At 53.3% G+C, this 15,699-nt stretch overlaps 1 protein-coding gene across 1 annotated transcript in view; it reads left to right on the plus strand.

Annotated features, from left to right (window-relative positions):
• Window positions 1-811: 811 nt before the first annotated feature.
• The window catches only part of TBX5 (T-box transcription factor 5), a 38,529-nt gene continuing 23,641 nt past the window's right edge, over window positions 812-15,699 (plus strand). The window contains exons 1-6 of the mRNA XM_036393343.2: window positions 812-851; window positions 3,213-3,388; window positions 5,571-5,665; window positions 8,205-8,324; window positions 9,447-9,594; window positions 11,638-11,790. Of these exons, the coding sequence (XP_036249236.1) occupies window positions 812-851; window positions 3,213-3,388; window positions 5,571-5,665; window positions 8,205-8,324; window positions 9,447-9,594; window positions 11,638-11,790 (732 nt within the window). The remainder of the gene's footprint in view (window positions 852-3,212; window positions 3,389-5,570; window positions 5,666-8,204; window positions 8,325-9,446; window positions 9,595-11,637; window positions 11,791-15,699) is intronic.

Raw genomic sequence — 15,699 nt, forward strand, 5'->3', positions numbered from 1 at the left:
GGAGGGAGGGAGGGAAGGAGGGAGGGAGCCGGGGAAGGAGGTAAAGGAGAGGGGGAGGGTTGCTGGGGAGTTTGATGATTGTCTTTGTGCCTTGTTCTTGTTTGCCGGCCAGAAAAATAGGCTGGAAAAGGAGGTTTGGGGGGGAGGGGGCGGGAGGGAGGGCTGTGGGAGAGGGAGTCTCTCCGGAGCAGGATCCCAGCTGGTTGGGCAGTGGGTCCCGGCACTTGGCGAGCGGAGCTGGACGAGCCCACGTCACCTCCGCGCTCCGCTCGGCTCCTCCGCGCTCCGCGCCCGGCTCCGCGCACGGCGGCAGCGCCGCGAACCTGCCCGGAGGAGCGGGGCTCACCAGCCGCCAGAAACTTTTTTTCTTCTTCTTCTTCTTTTTTTTCCGAGAGGGTGCTGTTTTCTTTTTCCGCTCTTTCGCCCTCTCGCGCTCTCTCTTTTTTTTTTTTTTAATTTTTTTAATGACTATTTTAAATTTTTAAATTATTTTTAGCTGGGCAGCAGCAAGAGTGGGCTGGGGAGAACTGCATCAGATCAGGCTGAGAAAAGGGTGGGGGCGGGGGCTTTATCTTGGTCTCAGGATCCTTTCTAGCGCGTCTGACAACCTGGAAGTGTTTGGAGAGAGCAGGAGAGAGAGAGAGAGAGAGAGAGAGAAGCAGGCTTGCATTGGATAGATTTTTTTCTTCCAGGCTGGGTTTTCACATGCTGATCCGCAAATATAAATAAATAAAAGGAAATATGCACACGAGAAGCCTGATCCCATTGTAATTTCCATTGCAAACGGGGGAAATAGAGCCACACATTATATATGTGGAGATGCATTGATTGCATGGAACTCAACGAGCAAGGTAACGGCTCTTCCATTGCCATGTCTGTCCGTCGGGGTCGGTCTGTCCTCCGTGTGTGCGGGTGCGTGAGCGAGGCACAGCGAGAGCGGCTGCCCGGGGGCACCGCGAGGCCTCGGGAGCGGCGGGGAAAGCAGCGGGGGCTGCTCTGCCCAGGGCTCCTCGGGGCTGGGAGGGGGGCCCGGAACAAAAGCAGAGGGTGATGATTTTATTTATTTTATTTTATTTTATAAAATTTCCCCCCTCTTGAGCTTTTTCCTCTCGCAAACACGACTCGGCGCTACTTTAGCAAAGCGAGATGCATTTTTCATCCAGCCACCGCGGCCTGGTTCTGTCAAGCTCCATTTCTTCTCAGAAGCTCTTTTAAGGGGAAAAAAAAAAGGAAATTATAAGCCACGGATCGCCAAATGCTCTTAGTTGTGGGGTTATTTTTTGTCGTCACACCCTCTGTTTTTAAAATTATGAATATTTTTATATCTGCTTAATTATGTCTGGGCACGGAGAGCATCGAGGCGGCTTCGCTGGGCTGGGCTGCGCTGCCATGGCTGGGTCCCTCTTTGTTTTAATAAACATGCTTTAGGGTTTTTTATTATTATTATTTTCCCTCGCTCTACCCCCTAACCTTGTCAGCTCTAGGGGAACCATAGCTCCAAGCTGGAGGGAAATCGATTAAAAAATGCATAAGCGGCACTTCCCAAAGCAAGGAAAAAAACCCAAACAAACAAGACACCACAACAGTTCAGGAGGAAAAAAAAAAAAAAAAAAAAAAAAAAAAGGAGGAGGAGGAGGGGAAGAGAAAATCCTTAAATGGTCCCTGGAGCTGCGGCTCTGCCCCCACGGGCTGGGCCCGGGCCCGGCGCGGCGGCTCCCGCAGCGCCCCGCGCACTTTCCGCGCTTTCGCTTCGCCCTCGGCTCCGGGGCCGGGAAAAAACCTTTGGGAAGAGAGGGAAGGAGGGAGGGACGGGCACGGGCCGTGCCCGCACGAGCTGCAGCCCCAGGAGTGCGGACCTGGAGTCCCCTCGCTTTTTGTCCTTTTAAATTCTATATCCGTCCGTGTGTGCGTTCCCCGCCACTAGCGGGAAGATCATTTTCTCCCCCCTCCCTTCCACTCCCAATTTTCCTTCGCTTTTAAAGGAGAATTGCCTTTTTCTCGCTCTCTCTGCTTGATTTTGAGCAGCTTTCAAATATCGTTGCAGGGCGAGGAACTCATTTAACAACATTCTCATGTATTTAAACCCAATATTGCCTCCATATGGTTGGCCTTTCAGAACTGAATCCCCTTCTTTGAAACATGCAAGAAATATTTTTTAAAGCAGCTAAAGCTCCGAACTCCTTAAAAACAACAAAAACCTAACAGATAATTCAATGGCTTTTATCTTTTTTGGTGGATTTTTTTTTTTTGTGTGTGTGTGTTGCTATGAAACTTTTACCATTCCTGATAGACCTTTAAAGCTAAGTCAAAATGCAGTTTTAAAACTCACTGCGGTTACTCACATCAGATATAAAGCTCGTTTTTAAGCTCGTTTTCTCTGCTGGTGCAGTTTTATCCTAAATGTTCTGGCTTAGTTCACTCCAGCCCCAATTCCACCTCCCGTTCACCAGCCCGAGTCCTCGTTACCTCGCACAGCGTCTGTCCGATTGATTTATTTGCATTTTTATATTATAATTTTCTCGTCCATCCTTTGCTTTTCTTGTAACTGCCCGGGCTAAGAGAAGAACAGGCTTTTAAAATTTTTTCCTGCTTTATAAGAGGTGCAAAAAGTTGAATTTTCCTTGGGAATTGGGTGCTAGAAGCGGCCTCGTGTGTCAGTGGCGTTTTCCTGCTCCAAACCGGAGCGGGGTGAACGCTTCCACTTCCCTGCGTGGAAAGTTGGGACTTTCAGCCCCCCGGGCCGCAGCGAGCCGGGAGGAATTGGAGGTGGCCAAGCCTCTGGAGGTCGGGGGGATTCGAGGTGGGGGCTCCAGAGCCGTTTGTGCCGCTCGCTGCTCGTTCCGCAGCCCCTCGGGTGCCTCGCTCCCCGCGCGCTGCCAGGCAGCCCTAAAAACGCGCTGTTTACCTTTTCCAAAAGATGCATTCAATAATACCGCCTCCCCCTTCCCCTCCCTCCCCACACCCCCCCAGCCCCCCCCAAATCCTATCATCCCTTGCGGGCTGCGATAATAAATAAAAGTCTTTATTTCTCCCTCTCCCAAAGTTAAAGGGCCTTGTGAGTGTTAAAGTAAGTGTTGGGATGGTCGGGGCAGCCCCGGCCGGCGCTGCTCTCGCTCGAAGCCACCCCGCCCGATCAAAATCTATCTTTTATTAAACGTCAGCATTGACTTGTGCGTCTCTTATCTCTGCTCTCTCCCGACGTGTGCCTGCAGTGGGGGATTCGGCGAAGGAAGCTCGTAACATGGCGGATAGCGAGGAAGGCTTCGGGCTGCCCAGCACGCCGGCCGATCCGGAGGCCAAGGAGCTGCAGGCCGAGGGCAAGCAGGACACGCAGCTGGGCAACACCAGCAAGTCACCCACCTCACCCCAAGCAGCCTTCACGCAGCAGGTAAGCGCCCACGCTGCTCCCCTTGCACCCCATCCCTGTTCCATTCGTTCATTGCCCCTTTCCCACCCCATCCCTGTTCCATTCGTTCATTGCCCCTTTCCCACCCCATCCCTGTTCCATTCGCTCCTTTGCCCCTTTCCCACCCCATCCCTGTTCCATTCGCTCATTGCCCCTTTCCCACCCCATCCCTATTCCATTCGCTCATTTGCTCCTTTTCCACCCCATCCCTGTTCCATTCGCTGGTTTGCCCCCTTTTCCACCCTATCCCTGTTCCATTCGCTCATTTGCCCCTTTTCCCCCCATCCCTGTTCCATTCGCTCATTTCCCCCTTTTCCCCGCGGTTTGCCCCCTCCCCAGCCAGGGGTTGGGTGAATTTAGGCCCCACGCGAGAGCAAAGCCTCGCCTGGCCGTGGGCTCGCCCTTCTTTCGTGTTATTTGAGGTCGTGCTCAAGAGCCAAAGCTGCGGGGATGTGCCCGGGAGAGTTTTGGGGGTGTGGAGGAGCAGTAGGGGAGCAGGACCCCAAAACACAGCGAGGGGAGCCCGCCCTGCAGCGGCACCCCCACACCCACCAGTGTCCTAGCCCGAATGGGCAAATGCACGGGCGGAGATGCCTTTATATTTATATATAAATGTGTATGTTTTGTACATATCCACATCTGTGCACCCTCGGACACCCGGGTGGGCGCAGCGGGCACTCAGTGCAGGCTGAGCCACGTGTGGGCACCCCCAGAGCGACACTTGGGGGGTCCCTGGTGCCCTCCCTCAGCCCTGGCCCCCCTGGCGCTATGTGGGCTCCGTGCTCCGAGCCAGCCCTCGGCTTCTCCCCGTGCTGGGAGCCCTGGCAGGGGAGAAATGCGGGAAAAGGAGGTTTTCACCGCGGTCCCTGCCGTGGGGTCCCCCTGGCAGGTACCCCCGATGGACCCCGCTGCCCACGGGGTGCACAGTAGGCTCGGCAGGGCCAGAGCGGGCACCGGGGGTGTTTGGAAAGCGACCCCCGAATTCTGAGGGGCATTTTTAGTGACGGGGAGAAGGGCTTGGTTTGGCCGGGGGTGTCCCCTGTGCCTCCCAGCCCGGCTGCAGGGATGTGTTGTCCCCACGGTGGCATCCGCCCCAAGCGCAGGGTGGGAAAGAGAAAATCAGGGGGCGAGGGGAGCAGGGTGACACCCCACGCCGCTCTGGCCTGTAAATCGCTCGTGGGACGGTGTCAATCTCCTCCGCTTGGCTCTGGGAGCAGCGGGGCCGGGGCGCCGGGGGATTTCTCCGGGAGGATGCGGTGGGAGCCGGCCCGGGGGCTCTCTGCCATCGTCCCCTGCCCCAGAGCCCCGCAGGACCCCGCTCCAGGCCTGCCCTGAGCGGCATCCCGGGCATCCGGCCTGCAAACCCCTCCGACCTGCAAACCCTCCTGCCTGCAAACCCCTCCGACCTGCAAACCCCTCCGACCTGCAAACCCTCCGACCTGCAAACCCTCCGACCTGCAAACCCCTCCGACCTGCAAACCCTCCTGCCTGCAAACCCCTCCGGCCTTCAAACCCTGCGACCTGCAAACCCCTCCGATCTGCAAACCCTCCGGCCTTCAAACCCTCCTGCCTGCAAACCCCTCCGGCCTTCAAACCCCTCCGGCCTGCAAACCCTCCGGCCTGCTCTGGGCAGGGCTATCCCGGGAGTGGCCCGAGCTCGGCCCGCAGAGCCCGGCCCTTCCCTGCCAGCTCCCGGCGGGGCCGTGCGGGTCCGTGCGGGGCCCGGCTGCCCTGGCGAGTTTGTCCCTGCTCCTCTCAGGGCTGTTCCCGCTCCTCTCAGGGCTGTCCACGCTGCCCTCAGGGCTGTCCCGGCTCCCCTCGGGGTTGTCCCTGTACCCCTCGGAGCTGTCCCCGTTCCCATCGGTGCTGTCCCCGCTCCTCGGGGCTGTCCCCGCTCCCCTCAGGGCTCTCCCCGCTTCTCTCGGGGCTGTCCCCGCTGCTCTCAGGGCTGTCCCCGCTGTCCTCGGGCTGTCCCCGCTGCCCTCGGGGTTGTCCCCGCTCCCATCGGGGCTGTCCCCATGGTTCTTGGGGTTGTCCCTGCTGCTCTCAGGCCTGTCCCTGCTCCCCTCGGGGCTGTCCCCGCTGCCCTCGGGGCTCTCCCCGCGGCTCTCGGGGCTGTCCCTGCTCCCCTCGGGGTGACGCTCTGTGCCTCCCCGCTCCGCAGGGTATGGAGGGCATCAAGGTGTTTTTGCACGAACGCGAGCTGTGGCTGAAATTCCACGAAGTGGGCACGGAGATGATCATAACAAAGGCCGGGAGGTAAGAGCAGGGGGGCTCCGCGGTCCCCTCGGTGTTTGCGGGGACGGGGGGACACCCCCGCCTGGCTGGGGGGCACCGGGCACCTCCCTGGCACGGTGGGTCCCACCTCTCGTGTCCGAGCCCGTGTGTGTGTGTGTGTGTGTGTGGTGGGTGCCACTGCCCGGCCGTGCAGAGCCCTCCCTGCCTGCAGAGAGGCGGCAGAAATTGTTTCTTCTGGCTTCTTTCTTAACCAGAACAGTTGGGTCATTAATTCCGACTTCAGGCCTTTGGAAACTTTCCAGGCGAACGCGAGTTGCAACCACTTGGCCAAAAAGCAAACTTTGTTTAGAGCAGCTCGCTGGGCCATTATTATTATTATTATTATTATTATTATTATTATTATTATTATTATTATTATTATTATTAATCCAATTTGGCTCTTCTGCTTTCCCCCAAAGTTTTATGCGTTTTACAGAGTTTTTTATTTATTTCTGCTCACTATGGAGCGAATATTCCCATCTCAGGCCACTTCACCCCTTTTAAAAGTCTAGGCGGTCTCAAGCTACTGTTTATAGAGAGATAATAAAGCTGTTTAGATGCAGAGATAGATGCGTCGGCAAATAAGTATCATGTGGGTGTGTTTCTATGCGGGTGTTTATCTGCGTGGGTGTGCGGCAAAATATGCAGCCTTGCAAATCCAGCTTTATTGGGGTTTAATCGATTCCATGACCGGCTGTGTAAACCTGATCCGCAGATATTTATATGTGGACGAGGGTATTTTTGAGGGGATTTAACATTATCCTGGATATTAACGTGGTGGAGGGTTGTTAAATTGAAGAGCGGCCAGCGAGATGCAGTAAAAAAGTCTCTCCAGTCCTATCAACAAATTGGGAGCAGCCCGAGGGAGGATTTTTCGTTGTGATTTTCAATTAGAATTCTTGGAGAAAAAGGGAAAAAGCCTCCACGTGTAGGAATTGTTTCAGGTTGTAGGGACGCAATCAACAGGGCAGAATCAAACTTTCATTTTGCTCTGTCAGCTGGCATTTGCTGTGGGCTTCCAAAATTTGCCTGAAGAGGGAGGGGGAAAATAAATATCGACCTGGTTGGGTAAAGTTTTAGCGAATAGATCTCGCCTTCCCCTTGAACCTCGCTGCTGCAAAAATGGATTTGAGAGCGGTTTGTGGCCAAGGGGACATGGGATGAAGTCGGTGTTGGGATCTCCCGATAAAAACCCCGGTTCACGGGGACAAAAAAAAAAAAAAAAAAAAAAATCCAACTCTCGAAGGGAGACAGAAACCACCTTGCAGAAATTTCAAACAAAAATCTCTGTGGACAGAGATCTCATCTGGAGGGCAATAAAAGAGACATTTACAGGCAGGGCTCGAGGGGAGATGCGGGCTCGGTTTCCTTATTTACATCATTGCCCGTGGTTCTCGTTGAAGTCCCTGGTCGCGCTGCTCAGGTGCTTTCCATGGAGTTACAGATTAATCTCCAGGTGGAATTTGGTTTCTTCTCCCTTAAAAAGTTTAAGTTCAACACTCGCTTCCCTCCTTGGGCGCTGGTTACCCCCCCTACAACTTTTTAGACCCGAATTAAAGCCCAGCCCAGGTGCCCCACGGCAGCGATAAGATCCCGAGCCTCGGAGAAGAGCGCGGTATTTTTAGAGGTGTAGGACTTTTTTTTTTTTTGTGGATTTTTTTTTTTTGTTGTTTATGCGTGTTTTAAGTCCAGGGCTCCATTTTCATCTGCTTTATTTTTAAATATTTGGAAAGCTCGAACTAAAATAACAGCAGTGGTTTAAGTGCCTGCCTTGCAGTAATGGAAAATATTTCGAAAAGCCCCTGCCTTGTGTGTATCCGAGGGTTTCCAAGGATTTGTCAGGTGTGTTTGCTGCTGTCTCGGGGTGATCGCACGGCTGTTCACGGATTTTCTCTTCCACCTGAGTGCGTGCAGGTTTTTTGCTCCATATCTGTCCCTAGAACCTCGAGGTGTTCATATAAATGTATTTTAAAATGTTTATATTTCTATATATGTAATATATGAGAACATATTTCTATAAACATATACATTTATAGAAAGATATATAAATATAATTTTTATAGGAGTATCTATATTATAACTTTTATTTTAAAACTTTTTTTTTGGCAAATTTCCTCTCCTGTTCCCGCGGTTTGTGGAGGGAGGGAAGAAACTTGCTTCCAAAAGTTCTCACGCTCAGATTTGTTCAAAAAAACGGAGATCAAAACTTTAGTGAAAGAAATAATTAGTAAAAATACGAATAAACGAGCAGACACACGAGGAGGTGAATAAACAAACGCGTCAGCCTCGAAATTCCGATTTTGCTTTGATAAATCACCCGGTTTGCCTGGATGGGACCCAGCACCACCCAAACCTGTCCCACACGCCAAGGGGACGGTGGGGAAGATCCACCTGGGACCGGGGTTTAGTCCTTTTGTTAAATGTTCCCCCCAATGTCACCTCCTCGCACACACGAAATCACTTTGGCAAACTTTGTTTTTATACTTTTATCTATCTATTTATTTATTTATTTATTCAACAGGCGGATGTTCCCCAGTTACAAAGTGAAGGTCACTGGACTCAATCCAAAGACGAAGTACATCCTGCTGATGGATATTGTACCGGCGGATGACCACAGATACAAATTCGCGGATAATAAATGGTAGGCACGCCTGGGGGACAGGGACGAGACCTCTGGGGCTGCCCGGGGGCGAGAAATCCTTCAATCAGCGGCTCGTCCTTCTTTTTCCGTGCAAAGTGTTGGGCTGCAGGAGCCTCACCTGGGCGCAGTGGGGTGTTCCTGGGAGAAATGGGACAGAAATCCGAAAAAAAAAAGAAAAACTGCAGGATTCTGTCGCAATTAACGAATCCTGATTGACGATGAGGTTGTTTGCTATTGTGGAGCTGATGGTTTAATTATATTAAGGAAGGGAATATCGCCGGGAAGGAAAATCTTTAAGGATTGGGGGTTTTTTTTTGCTCCTGGCCGTTAATTGGGGGAAGGATGGGGTTAAACGGGCGAGCGGCGAGAGCCATCTCCGACGGGAAAGGTGCCAAAGAGCTCAGTAATTCCCCAAGCCAGCCGTGCTGGAAATGCCTCTTCTGCCCTGCACGGGGTACCTGGGTGCGAGGGGACGGAGGGGCAGCTGGAACCCACGGGAGGAGCCCCGGGAAGGGATGGCCGGGGAGCAAGAGCCCACGGGAGGGGATGGACGGGAGCAGGAGCCCACGGGAGGGGATGGACGGGAGCAGGAGCCCACGGGAGGGGATGGACGGGAGCAGGAGCCCCAAGAAGGGACGGACGGGGAGCAGGAACTCCAGGAAGGGACAGAGGGGGAGCAGGAGCCCACGGGGGGCTACACCCGGGGAGCAGGAGCCCCAGGAGGGCATGGCCGGGAACAGGAGCCCCAAAAGGGGACTGAAGAGAACAGGAGTCCACGGGAGGGGACGGACGGGGAGCAGGAACCCACGGGAGGGGACGGACGGGGAGCCGGAACCCCGAGAGGGGACGGACGGGGAGCAGGAACCCCGAGAGGGGATGGCCGGGAACAGGAGCCCACGGGAGGGGACTGAAGGGAGCAGGAGCCTCAAGAGGGGATGCACGGGGAGCAGGAGCCCACGGGAGGGGACTGAAGGGGGCAGGAGCCCACGGGGGGCTACACCCGGGGAGCAGGAGCCCCAGGAGGGGATGGCCGGGAACAGGAGCCCACGGGAGGGGACTGAAGGGGGCAGGAGCCCACGGGCCGTCCCCAGGCAGCCGCAGCTCAGCCCCGTGTCCCCGCAGGTCGGTGACGGGCAAGGCAGAGCCGGCCATGCCCGGCAGGCTGTACGTGCACCCCGACTCGCCCGCCACCGGAGCGCACTGGATGAGGCAGCTGGTTTCCTTCCAGAAGCTCAAACTCACCAACAACCACCTGGATCCCTTCGGACATGTAAGTGCCGGGGCTGGGACAAGGGCATCGTGCTGTGCAGCACCCATGGGGTGTCCCCTGCCACCAGGGCCTGCCAGTGTTACCCATTCTCAAACCCAGGGCACCTGGGGCGTTATTTCACCCCGGAGAGAGCGAGATGAACCTCACTGAGGACCCCCCAAAAATTAGAAGCATAAACCTTCAATAGATGGGAATTGATGACAGACCCCCGGGGCCTGGAGTTGGCGAGTGGGTGAAACTCTCCTGGCTTCACTGAGTATTTGGTCACTCGGATTTTAATCGCATGGAGAGTCCCCAATCGTTAAAATCCGCCCGCTGCCACCGGGAATTTGCCTAACAGGTAAAATCAATCAGGCATAATTAGCGGAGGAAATAGGACCTAAAACGATGTGGATCCCTCGATCAAAAAAAAAAAAAAAAGGAAAAGTAACAATAATTAAAGACAATTAGAGAAATTGAAATCCCGCTAGAACTTCTTGGGCATTAAAAAAGTCTTTGCGAGACTCGTGGGGCCGTGAAAATTTGTGTGAATTCTGCAGCCAGGAACAGCCCTCCTTCGAAGGTCTCCAAAGATGCGAGTTCCTCTGAGCAAATATATATGTGCATGTGTGAATAAAATATATATATATGTGTGTACATATATATATATATAAAAATATATAATTGAACGAATATGTGACTCCAGATCCTGCCAGCCCTTTCCAAGAGTGGATTTTTTCTCCAGTGTCGTTTCAACACTTCAGTTTCATTTTTTCCAAGCTGTTTTTTTTTTTCTTCTTCGCTTTTTAATGATAAATTTTGTGCTATTAAATCCTCGCCCACGCGGTAGCCAAGAACTGAGAGGGCTTTGGGGGAGAGCAGCCAGCAGAGTCCCGAGCCCACCCCAATGCTGAGCATCATTCACAAGCTCTCCTTTGCACCTCCATTTGCAGGGGTTGATTTCCTTTTTCTTTTTATAATTCGAATTTTTATTTTAATTCTAATGGAGCTGCTGCAGAAGGGGTTTGCAGGGGCTGCTTCCCAGGGATCAGGACCTTTCCTGCGGGAAGAGGGAGGGGAGCAGCGCAGCCGGGGGAACCCATCCCAGCCCCGGGGGTGCTTTTGGGGATCTGGGGGGGGGGGATCCGGCCCGGGGGAAAGGGGCCAGGCATCCCCGCTGGGAACAGGCGGCTCTGGGGAAAAAGTCCCTCCAAACAAACCGAAGACGCTGAGGGGACAATAAGGGACTTCAGAGGAGGAGCTGCGCCAGGAGCCTCTCAATTAGAGTCGCTGTAATGAAATTAAAAACCATTAGATCGTTCACCGTTGATGTCTACGACTTTCCTGGATGTCAAAGCAATTTGCTTAAACCCCCGGGACGGGGGAGGCGGCGGCGGGACGCGCTGCGTCTCGCTGTCGCCAGGGTCCGGCAGTCATTATCGGGCCCGAGCGGCCCCCCGCCGTCCCCCATCCTCCCCCGGGATTAACCCGGTACCGAGCAGGGCCCGCTTTTTATCTGGAACCCCCCGCAGCCCCTCCCGGCTCCGCCACTGTCCTGTGCGGGTGGCTGGCGGGAGGGATGTCCCTAAACCCCCAAATCTCCCCAGCTCTCTTCCCTCGCCCTTTCTGCACTCTTTACCCCCCTGCCATGGGATGGGGGTGTTGAGATGCCCCCATTTGCCCCCATCACGCGTTGGGGGGGAGCAGCTTTGGCCCCTCAGGCGGTTGTGTGGGGGGAGCAGGTGAGGAAGCACCTTTGACAGCACCTCCCGGCCCTGCTGGGCTCCCCGAGTGAGTTTCTGGAGAGATCCGTGCCCCTACCCCAGCACCTCCATCTGCCCTTCGAAAGGGCTCCTGAAAAGGGCAAACGTTTTGGGGAAGGGGCTCCTGAAAAGGGCAAACGTTTTGGGGAAGGGGCTCCTGAAAAGGGCAAACATTTTAGGGAAGGGGCTGCAGGTTCCTGCTGGTGTGTGTCGTTCTTCTCCTGCCCTGGCAAGGGGGGGATGCGCCGTGCTGTGCCCCCTCCATTCCCACGGGATGTCCTCTCCTTCTCCCCCTGCCCAGATCATCCTGAACTCCATGCACAAATACCAGCCCCGGCTTCACATCGTGAAAGCGGACGAGAACAACGGCTTCGGCTCCAAGAACACCGCCTTCTGCACCCACGTCTTCCCGGAGACCGCCTTCATCGCCGTCACCTCCTACCAAAACCACAAGGTGAGGGGCTGGGCCGGCCCCCGCCCCGCAAACCGCATCCTGCTCCTTCCCTCTTCCTGAGACACTCAGCCCCTCTTCCCTCCCTGCTGCTTCTTTCACCCCTTCTTTTTCTTTTCCATTTTTCTTTCCTTCCTTCTCCTTTTTCTTCCCTTCCCTCTTCTTCCCCCTTCCTTTTTCCTCTCCTTTCCCCTTCTCCACTTCCTTGTCCCCTTCCTTTTCTTCTCCTTGTCCTCGTCCTTTCTTTTCCTACTCTCCCCTCCCTGTCCTTTTCCTTCCCTTCCTTCTCCCTTCTTGTCCCCCTTCTTTTTCCTCTCCTTGTCCCCCTTCTTTTTCCTCTCCTTGTCCCCCTTCTTTTTCTCTCCTTGTCCCTTTCTTCTCCTTTTTCTTTCCTTCCTTCTCCTTTCTCTTCCCCTTTCTTTCCTCTCCTTGTCCCCTTGTCTTTTCTTCTTGTCCTTTCCTCTCCCTCTCCCATTTTCCTCCTCCCTTCGCCTTTCCCCTCTCCCATCCCATCCCCTCTGTTATTCCTGGCCGCACAAAGCATCCAAAGCCAGGCTCGGGGCGAGCCGGGGAGGGGGGAATGAGCTCACCAGGATGCTTTGCTTACATGGAGACGACCAACCGAGGAAGTTTGCTTTATCTTCCCCCCCTCGCCGTGGGTCAAAGGCTCCTAATCTGGAGGAGGGAGCCGGGCGCTCCCCTCGCGGCCGGGCGCTGATAACCCGGCTGCCCACGGGGGGCTGCGGGCTCGGCAGCCGGGAGGCCCGGGCAGGAAAGGGAGGCTCAGCTCCCGCGATCAGCAAACAAAGCACGAGAATAACGGGATGGGTTTGTCTTCTGCTGGCTTGGGTGGAATAAGGGTTTTCTTGGTGCTGTCGTTGCCCCTCCGCTCCTTCCCTGCTTGGGTTTGGGCTTCCCCGCCCAGCACGGGAGGAGGAGGAGGAGGAAGGCTGAGTGTTGAAGGCAGTGTGGTTCTCCACAGATGATTCTTTCACCAACTGTCGTTTGCCACAGCCCCATGAAAACTCATTTTCTTTCAGCAAAAAAGCAAATTCCTCTCTAATCACATAAAAAGCACTTACTATAAACTTGTGCTTACAGGCAGGTAGGATGGCTCCTTTGTACCCCATAGAATAATTGTTTTTCAGACAGAGAAAAGTCATTTAGCACCCCAAAGAAATCCTGGATGCTTTCCTGGAAATGCAGGTTCCTAAAGCTGTGTGAAATGATTGCATTTCCTCCATCCATCAGCTGACCAGCAAGCTGCAGAGAGTAGAGCTGGGCTGGAGAAGAAAGAGTGTTCCACCATAACTAGGGAGAAAGGAAAATACTTCCCTGCCCTTTAAAATAGGAGCTGCTGGCACGGCTGGGACAAGCAAACCCAATCCAAATTGAGTCCTTGCCAAATTATGCCTTAAATTATAACTCCACTGTGGATGCTATAAAATCAAGTTTAACTTCTGCTTGATGGATTTGCAGAAAGAATATAATATTAATAGAAGTGGGAGTTAATAAAACAGGACACACTGCCTGCTTTAAAGGCATTTCCCGAGCAGAAAACAGACGTGAATGGAGCTGCTCTCCTTTGAAGAAAAATGGGGCTGGTTTATAGGAAAAGAAATGATCATGCAAATAAAACTAAAGCAAAGCAGGAACATGTAAGTACAGTAGTTTGGGAAAACTGCCATGCTAGGAGGAGCAGGAATATTTGATTGTAAATCAGCAACATCTGTGTGATAAGAAATGACATCTGTGTATCTGACACAGGCAGGAATCCCCACAGACACACCAGGACACATTTTACACACCCCTGACACGTTTTACAGGCTCTGACATCCCTCTGCCCCCTGACACACACATTCCTCCCTGTGCTGCTTGGAATCAGGGGGGAACAGGGGAAGAGTGGCTGGAGCCCCAAGATAAAATCCCAATTGGGAAAGATAGAGCCATAAAAATAAACCAGGGGATGATCTTCCCTAAATGGCATCTCCCTGCAGGGAAGGGAATAAAAGTTGGAGCTCACCCCAGTGCAGATGGGGAATGATATTGGGGTTGATGCAGATGCCAAGGAGAAACATCTCCCAGCTGAGGTGGGTGAAACTGAGTTGGGGTCTTTTCCCCCAGCTGAAACCTGAGCTCAGCTTTCACAGCTGAGGTTGCTTGGAAAACCAGATTTTGCTTTTGTAACACAGGCTGCATTCCCCCCTGCCATAAAGGATGGCAGCCCCCAACATGTGGGGCATCCCCAGCCCTTGCTGTCAGTGCACTGCTGACTTTTTTCCCATTTTTGTCTCTCACCTGTAGCTCATCCCTCATGCAATCTTTCCCGTCCACCCCACCCAGCCTCTGACATATTTTACACAGAGTTTTATACGCCGATGTATTTTACACACACACACACACACACACACACACACAAATTCATCCCTGCACGGGGTTTAGGTTTCAAGAGCTCTGTTAGAGCTGAATTCTATTACAGAATGAACTGTATAACTCACCCCAAAATGCATTTGAGTCCATGCTTACACAGCTTATAGAAATACCTGCCTGCTTCCAGATAGGTCAATTTATTTCAAGAGCACAGCTGCAATCCCAGTGCAGGGCTTGTGCTTATTTCCCCTGATATTTTAGACAGCCTGAAAAGATATTTAAGCACCCTAGGATCTCCCTCTCCTCAGCCCTACTCCCCAAAAAGAGGCTTAAGCTATGAAGAGAGTTTTGGTGAAGTTTTCAGGGTGGTTGTCAGCAGCTCCATTGGTCACCTCCCCCCTCTCTGCTACCCTTAAAAACACCCCAGAAATACTGAGGTGTTAAAAAAGGTCACATGCACATTTCATTTCCTTGCCATTTACACAATGGGTGCTTGCAATCAGGTTGATTCCCAAATATTAACTTTCCCTGCAGTTAAGCACCATTTTGCTGTAGCTTAAATCATTGTGTTACTGGCTCATATTTATTAGGTATGAGCTCTCTGCTTAAGACCAGGAAATGAACCTAATAGACAGAAATAATTAAGGTTCTCCCCTCACGAGGGTTCTTTCAAAAGCAAGAATTCACAACAATTATTCTCATTAATTTTTACAACCTACTTTCCCCCTTAGCTGGACTTGGGCTTTATATTGGTTCCCCCCCCCTCAGGATATCCGGTTTTATGCTGATTTTTTTTTTCCCCCACCCTAAGTTATTTAACATTCTTGGTAGCCAAAATTCTTTTAAGGAAACGTTTGCCCCGGGTGGGATGTTCCAGGCACCCAGAAATGCTGTGTGCACCAGGGAGGAGCAGGGCAGGGCATGGCCAAAGATTGGATTCACTGCCAGGTATCTGGTGGGATTTCTGAATAGAGAGGTTCATCCTTCCCCTGAAAAGGGGAGGAAAAAGGGGGAAGGGAAGAAAAAGGAGAAGGAAGGAAAGAAAAAGACCCAGTGCTAAAATCATGCTGGTGAGTCAGTGGTGCTCCACTCTGGGAGTTCTGGAGAGCTGGTGTCCCCTCTGAGCACGTGGCTTCTTGTCACTGTCCTTGAAGGCTGGAGGTGGGCAGGTCCTTGGGTGTGGGTTTTTTCTCCTGAGAGCTCCATTTTCCCTGTCTCAGGTTGCAGGTGGCCACCTCCACCCCTTCAGCAGAGGCCACCAGTGGGGTGGCCTGGCTGGCATCTCATGGGACTCTCCTGTGCAGCCCCCAGGCTCTCCCTGCCCTGCCTGGGCTCCTTGTCCCTGTGTTTCTCCATCTGGCTGGAGAGAGGGGACAGCCCCTCTCCTTACCCAGGGCAGACTCTTCTCCAAAGAGGGCTCCTTGGGGCTAAGCAAGGTGACACCAAGTAGCTCCTCTTCATCACCAGACCTGGTGGCTTCTGTGCAGCCCTGAGGATGGGGATGGCAGGGAGCTGCTGCTCTGGGGCACTGAGGATGGCAGG

This window comes from Molothrus ater, chromosome 18 (genome assembly GCF_012460135.2).
Source record: "Molothrus ater isolate BHLD 08-10-18 breed brown headed cowbird chromosome 18, BPBGC_Mater_1.1, whole genome shotgun sequence".
NCBI classification, from domain to species: Eukaryota; Metazoa; Chordata; class Aves; order Passeriformes; family Icteridae; genus Molothrus; species Molothrus ater.